General features: G+C 33.0%; 1 protein-coding gene across 2 annotated transcripts in view; it reads right to left on the bottom strand.

Annotated features, from left to right (window-relative positions):
- Positions 1-8,071, bottom strand: part of LOC108976927 (purine nucleoside phosphorylase-like) — a 16,855-nt gene that overhangs the window by 3,007 nt on the left and 5,777 nt on the right. Inside the window, exon 3 of one of the 2 annotated variants that reach the window (XM_018946373.1) lies at positions 2,562-2,672. The exons of the other annotated variant lie outside the window; for it this stretch is intronic. Within the exon in view, the coding sequence (XP_018801918.1) occupies positions 2,562-2,672 (111 nt within the window). The remainder of the gene's footprint in view (positions 1-2,561; positions 2,673-8,071) is intronic. 2 annotated transcript variants of the gene reach the window in all.

Genomic DNA, 8,071 nt, shown 5'->3' with positions numbered 1-8,071 from the left:
GTATTTTTCTCATATTAAAATGCTAAAATTGAGATTTTCAAACAATAATTAAGTGCAAAATAATAACAGTATCGAACCTCATGACTTTGAAATTTTCAATAATAACAAAAAACTTTTTAAAATTTTTCCACAAATTATTAACTTAAAAAATAAATTGAAAATCGCTTACAAATTAGCAAAAAACATTTAATAGTAAACCAAAGCGCTTGAAATTCCTCGAGAAAAAACTCATCAAAACCATCATAAATATTCACAGAATATTATAGTTATTCAGTATAAATCACAAGTTGCTCGAAATCTTGGTTTAAAAAAGTTGATGGAAAAAACACACGTACTTCGAAATATTGTCAGCACCACATRAACGACCTGCTGTACTTTCAAACGCCTTACATTGACAAGCCCTCTTATACGCATTACAATTATCGCAAAATGTTTTGTATTTCTATATGAACGACTATTGCATGAATTTTAATTGCAAATGTTATCTAACTTGYTCTTTGCGAGGGTGTTATAATGCACAGATGTTTGACTTTGAAAATTCATTGAAAGGGAAAGCGTGATAAGATAAGTGAAGCGAGAAAAACGCCACTCATGCATAATACCACAAATAACACTTCAGGTGGTTCCCAGGAATGATTGTGAATATGACTGCATATACATATGTATATGTAAGGTATGTAAAGCACTTTTGTCACATATCAAGGAGACTGCTTAATTGTGCTCATTCTAGAAGAGATTTTTAGGATCCTTTCGAATGTTATATGACTCTCGTGAAAATTAATCAATGAGTAGAAAATATAATCGTTTCTGAAAGACCTGTTGTGAAACGCAATAGTTTTCCAATAAGTATCATGACAAAGCAATTCAAAACGCACAGAAATATTTCTATCGAACTAACTTTGCGATTCGTCATTTCAAGAAAGTATGAGGACACCTCATTAAAGTTTGTGCATATATATAGTTTGTTCGATTTACTGGAGAGTAACGCTTAGTATATTGGAGACAGCTTAAGCATATAATTTTTTCCTTTTTTTGAAGCAAAAAAAAATCAAGCAAGTGCTGTCGGTATCAAGTACTAAAACTTCTTCCATAAGTTATCTAATCGAAATCGTATCTGTGTGTTTGCTGTGATTAAGTAACTAAAAAGCTTTCAATTGATAATTAGAACTATCAAGATGTAATTAAAAAACAAATTGAGGAACGTGTCAAAATTATTTTATGCTGTCAAATAGCTTTGAACCGATAAGGGAAACCATTCGGAACAATAAAAATGTATGAATGAGATTAAAAATGTGCTTTCCGCAAGCATACAAAAAGGACCGAAAGAAGAAAAACCATTAACTACGGTTGCACCGGAGCTATAACACCCTTCACAAATGCAAAGGTGCCATACAAGAACATGATTTTGATCAGCAATTTTATATGGCAGCTGCATATGTRTATRCATATRTATGTTATGATCCAAACAGTTTCTTAGATATTATACCATTCATTCCCTTGGAAAATGAATCATGAGAACGTTCATGAAGACATCTTGCCAAATATAAAATTTCAGATCGATACCTCAAAAACTGAGAAATTAGTTCGTGTACATACAGACAGATAGCCAGGCAGGTGCTGATCATTTACCATACCATAAATTGTAACTAAATTCCCCAGGTAAATTATATTTCAAAAAARTGTATTTTGTTAAGTTGGTRGGAGTKTTMTTAATTGTCAGCTGCTTAAGTCGGTACACCTCAGTAGTTTGTTGTCTAAAATTTTGTATTGGAAAAGGCTTACGTTGATTCAGTTTTATCAAAAACACAGGCCTACGTGTGGTACAAAGCTGTCAAAGACGGTCGAAAGATCGTTGAAAACATGCTTCGTTCTCGACGATGAAAATATAAAAAAAAAGTGAAGGATGTGGTGCGTGAAAATCGTCATCTCTTRCGAGTTCGTTCATATGTCTTTGGTGGTTATTTTGGGTATAACTTGGGCGTTTCCTTCACTGTGTTACAAACTTTATGTCAAACTTAATACACCCTATTCAGGGTATARAAAAATTAAATACAACAAAATGAGCAACATAATAAATGTAGAAGGAAAAAACTTTTTATACAACAATATTACAGAGAAAATTAATAATAAAATAAGACAACAAAAAGAAATAACCAAGAATGTAACAAAATTGTAAAACAAACCCGAAAAATAATAAAAAAATTACACAATAAAACTAGTAAAAACTAATTTAAAAAAATATAAAATGCAGTTATTTGAAAAAAAAAACTAAAAATATTACGCAACTTAAACAAAAACAAAGTAATAAATCAGGTGGTATAGGTAGGACAGTGGGTTAAGGCCGAGGTATACAGATACAATTTTTTTTTTTTTTTTTTTTGTATAAATGAGAAAACGTTTCTTGTCTACTTATTCACAAAAAAAAGTTAATATCAAAGATGTGTAAGTAATTGTGTGCTAATTTTGATGAATTTGGACAAAAACATTACAACGAAACGTGTGTTAATATAAAGAAGGACARAGGACTTAAATKGAAAATTTCGAAAATTTGGACTACAAACTTTTCTTCATTTATAACCATCTTAATGCGGTTCTCGACTTCGACTTCATCCAAGGTATCCTGCTGATGGTTGTCATTGTTATTGTTGGCGGACGTCGAGCCGGCGGCATCACTGGAATTACAACAAAAGAGAGAGAGAGAGAGAGAGAGAGTGAGTTTAAAAAAGTGACACAATTCAGTATCTGCATGGCGATTTGTTGTAGTTGTAGTGTTTCGATGCAGAAATTGTAATTTGTTCGACAGGTGTGCTTGCGTGCGTGCGTGTGGGTGTGTAAGTGTGTGACCTTCACTTGAGAATTGCTGCAAACTTAACTCGATGGTGTGACGAGCTATTTATCGATGGAATTTRTTGTGTTGTTGGCAGCTTGTTAGCTAATTTGCTGTGTTTTTTTAATTTTTCTATTTTAGTGCGAAATATTTTSTTTACATGTGTGTGTGTGTTTCTGCTTTAATTATTCGTTGTTTTTGTATTGAGAATTATTATTGATCTTGCTCTGTATACTTTCTAGTTTAAAACAACAATTGTTGTTGTTGTATACTGACTATGAGCTAATTACGCCCTTTCCAATAATTATCAGTAATTATTACTAAAAAATCAATAAATAGSTTTTTGCTTGGCAAAATTCTTACGAAACTAGTGAACTAGAACTTTTTATGACAACTTAATTGATTGACAACACAATCAATGTTGTGCAAACAAACAATGTGAGTGTGTGTATATATTTTGGGCTCATACTACATTAGGTTGTGGCCAAATATAAAAAGCTGCTTAGAAAGTATTTTTATTCACTGAACAGAAGAAAATGTCGGACTCTATAAAAAAAATTATATAAAAGATCAGCACGACTAGCTGTGACGATTTAGTCAAGTCGGACTTTATGCTGGTTTGCATTTACTCGTACTAGTCTCTCTCGTTTGAGAAATCGGTCTGAAACTTTGCACACGTCTTTTTCTCCCCAATAAGCTATTCATTTGTCGGAATTGCATATATTGSATTACTATAGCATATAGCTGCCCTACAAACTGAACGAACCAAATCAAGTTCTTGTATGGAAAACTTTTTCATTTGATGAGATATCTTCAAGAAATTTGGCACAGGTTATTATCAGAGCCAATAGTGTAAGTAAGTCCGAAGAAATTTTATAGATGGGATAACTATAGCTAATATCTGCCATAAAACTGACCAACCAAAATCAAGATTGAAGCTATTGCCTACAAGCCATTCTATTGTCTACTAGCTATTCATTTACCCTTCTGAACAAAATAACTGAATTTCTTTAAAAGAATTTCCCTACAAACAAAAAAATGCTTCTTCATACCAACAAATTCCTTTGCGATTAATTGCTCAACAGACAAACAGAAGTTTTGTGAACAAATTAAGTACCACCCTCATGTATCAGCGCAACTATTGCAAATCCAGCTAACTTATCAGGTATTTTGAGTGAATACATCACATGGTTATRTAATGCGCTAGTATTTATTTTCAAATTATAGATCATTATTCTGATGTTGTAGTAAGGTCAGTATTGATTTGTTTTCAAAATAAATTATTTGCACAGAGCAAACATGTGTTCACATGGCTAAGAGTGCTAAAGTGCACATAAATGCATGTGCAAATAAAATTATATATTACAATTSGAATTATGATGAATAATTCCGCTATCATTGTTGTCAGTTAAGTTCCCTTTACTGCTGCCCCCTTGGGCAAAATGTGCCAATATTTGAACTGAATAGCATATTAACGGAAAAAGCAACAAATTCAATTAAACAAAGAATTCTCTGTTATGGAAAATTTAATGCATGCATATTTGTAGTTGTAAATTTTTCAAACGGAAGTGAGGAATTAGACCAACAATGAGGAACTACACTTACCTCACATTTGCATGCCATTTTAGATCGTTTGTTGAGGAAGTAAATAAATTAAATTTTAAGAATAATAAGTTGAATTCTCATCTACTGCTACGAAATAACATGTAAATGAAGTACAAACACAGATTTGAATCGTTTACTGTTTTTTTGCATTTCCTGAGAAAACTTATCAAAAAATGGAAAAAATTTTTGTATAAAAGATAAAAGAGGCATCAAGGAAGAAAACTTCAAAAGGTTTTTAGGGCTTTCTTTAGTTACTATGCCAAATATGAGCCTGGTCTATCAAACAGTTTGTGTACAGCAGCTGCTTAAGTCGATACACCTCAGAGTGCGTTGCATTTTTAAAATGAATAAAAATGTCGAAAAAAGAATTTGTCTCAAAGTTAGAATTTCTAACCAAATTTCGTGTGCGGAAACATTGGGAATATTGGGAAAGGCTTACGATGATTCAGTTTTAGTAAAAACAGAAGACTAAGTGTGGTACAGAGCCTTCAAAGACGGTCGAGAGATCATTGAAGTCAGTCCTCGTTCCGTGAAGATAGTATTAAGGGATTACATGGGTTTAGGGGTTTCAAATAATCGATTTTTTCACTGTCTTATTAAATTCTACAACATCTCTAGAATATTGYTCTACATTTTCAAGTTGAATCAAGTAATAGTTTCGGAGATACAGTCTTGAGAAGTTGTGCGCTCGGGGCTAGCTAGCCTAAGTGCGCCGTCTTTAAACACATTTTCTCGAAACAAGATCCATAACTACTCAACCGATCTTCATGCAATTTTACACAGGTCTTTGAGATACAATTCTTAAAGACTTGGTCGAAGTTTTTTTTTCGATTACAACAAAATATTTTTGGCCGAAAATTTTATTTTTTATATGAGAAAAAAATTATTGAAAAACGGTTGTTTTTTACCGAGGAAATCCAAGTAACCCCTTAAATAAGTGAGAAGGCAAGAGAGCTCGATATCTTTCGTGAATCTGTTCGAAACATTTTGGTGAAATTTTGGGTAATATACGCGTACTTGCTCGAATCGACCTGATAAAATCTTGTTTTCAAAAAGAGTACCGTGAACAGATCTATTTSGACATGCTTTATCGTGCGAATTCCGATCTCACATTCATAGAGAGCATTTTCACTGCCGRTGAGACATGGGTTTATGAGTTTGACATGCAAACAAGTCAAGAATCWTCATCAAAAATTATGTGTGGTCTAGTAAAAACTCACGCCGTTGACTTCAATTCAAAAGTAGCTTGAAACCTCATAAAAATTGCATAACATAAATCAACTATTTTTCCACAAGTTGATAAAGACAGCTCTTTTCACTGTAATGAGTTGCTTGTTCGAATCGCCACTCTCCAAGTATCTTGTTTTCATGCATTGACAGTTTCTGTAATACTACATTCATACAATTCTATTTTAGTTATACAAATTATAGTAATCAGTATGTACTAAGTCCACTCTTAAATGTGAAAGGTCATCTGACCCACGGGAAGTGAAAGAATACAAATAATAAGCTGAATTGGTTAGGTGCTCGTAAATTTCAATWTTGCGCGCTTCACTTAACTCGCGCATATATCATATTTATGMAAACATRTGTATGTATATGAAGTTATGTTCGTTTGTGGCTGACTGATCTATCTCTCGACGTGTCAAGGTACTTTGAGATAATCGACGCATTAACCAAACATCAGCAATCAAATTCAATTAAAGTAAAAAGGCGACAAATATGCGTGATAATTTGGATTTCTCATACATATACATATGTATGTACATGTATGCTCGTAAGTATGTATTTGCTTCAATTGTTCTAAGCGTGTTACAGTGTTGACATGGATTTGCAGAAATTGAAATAAATTGTCCAATTTGTGAAAAGTAAATTATATAAGTATATTAATACAGTTTTTTTTTATTTGTGTTTGTGTATATTTATGTGTATATGTTTATGCCATAGAAAGTTTGGAATCGTGTGACCTCCGGCCATCAACACTTTGGTTCGCTAATTTGGAACGACTTGGGGTATGAAAGATACATAATTTTCTGATTGTCAACAACCCATTGCTCCTACTATTTCTGTTGCAAAAATAGTAGTCTTGTGGGCAAATAATAGTAAGTAATATTTTTTAAATTTAAATTTTCCCGAAAACCCATTCGTGGAAATATTTTTTTCTAGGTTGGAATAACTGTCAGGGAATCATTAGCGTTTCGTATTCGCTTGTCTTTCTGAAGTACTTAAAGTGCATTCGGCGATTTTTACGATGAGTGAAGTTATTCAACAAAGATGTTCCATCAAGTTTTGTTTGCGGAATCAAGTTTCTGGTGCCGAAACAATCAGAGTGTTGGAAAAAGTCTTGGGTGGTAATTGTTMGCCGCGAGSAAGTGTTTTAGATYGGTAAAAAYTATTCAAAGAAGTTCGAGAACGCGTTGACAATGAACTAAGGACAGGGCGGCCATCAACATCAACTAATGTTCTACACGTCAATAAAATAAAGGCAACGGTGCTTGAGTAACGATTAGTAACAGTCAGAGATGAGATGCCAGTAAAGCATTTTACATTTTGAAAGATCATTTGGACATGAAACGTGCTTTCACTGCTTCAAAATCACTAACCTTTTCCAAAAACAGCATCGCAGTAACGTCTGTGAAAGAATGTTTACCGACTAACAAGATGTCATAGAACTTATTATTATTGGTGCTTATGCCACGGAAACAGTCGATTAATCGGCCGAATATCGTGGCAAAGGTAAGCCGAAACCGAAAAAATCACGTGAAAGCAGGTCATAAATTAAGGTTATGTTTTTTTCGATCATCGAGGATATAATTCCTCGACAACCGAAGCTATCAACAAGAAAACTGTTGGTTCTTGCAGCAGAATAATGCACGGTCCGTTCATTCTTTTGTGTGTTTTGAGCGGAAACATCAGATTTTGGTATAATTTTCATATAAAAATCTGGGGTCTCTTCACAACACACAGGTCATTATGCACGCAACCGACTATGTTAAATTCTTGAAGCATGTATGCTTTAGTRCATTGAAGATAATATGTCACTATGGTTGAGTGTACTAGGGCTAAGTGTACAGAAGGAGGGTTTAGGGTTAACGACAATGTAATGGAGTTTCCTCCGTAATACCCGGATCTAAATCTCATTGAAAATGTGTGGAATACAGTGAAAGCGTCTATAAAAGAACGCAATTCCGGTTTGTTCTACCAAAATTAGCTAACTCTATGCTGAAGTGATTTCGATCAGTATCACACAACCATAGATACAAAAAAAAGTAAACAAAAACAAAACCATCTAATAAAAGCAGCGGGTATATTTACAATGCCCGCACAAAGCGGCCAATTTTCGATCATTCGCAAACATCATGCATTTACACATATGCATGTACTATAGAGTTCAAAACAAAGAGAATTGCAAAATTCTTTAATTTACAAGAATGTCATAATTCATAATTGCCAAAACAAATGGCAATAAAATGTCATAAAAATTAAAGAATATATGAACTTGCTAGTCTTAGTGATAAAAAACAGTATAAGCTTATCTATGARTTAAGAAAAGTGGGTAAAGTACACAAAAATTGCAACAACGTTCACAAATTAAAAAACAAAAAATAAACAATTATAAAAAAAATACAAAAAAAAATA

This window comes from Bactrocera latifrons, unplaced genomic scaffold (genome assembly GCF_001853355.1).
Source record: "Bactrocera latifrons isolate USDA-ARS-PBARC rearing strain unplaced genomic scaffold, ASM185335v1 scaffold_81, whole genome shotgun sequence".
NCBI classification, from domain to species: Eukaryota; Metazoa; Arthropoda; class Insecta; order Diptera; family Tephritidae; genus Bactrocera; species Bactrocera latifrons.
The sequence above is the reverse complement of the archived record's forward strand: the minus strand, read 5'-3'. Positions and strand labels throughout refer to the sequence as shown.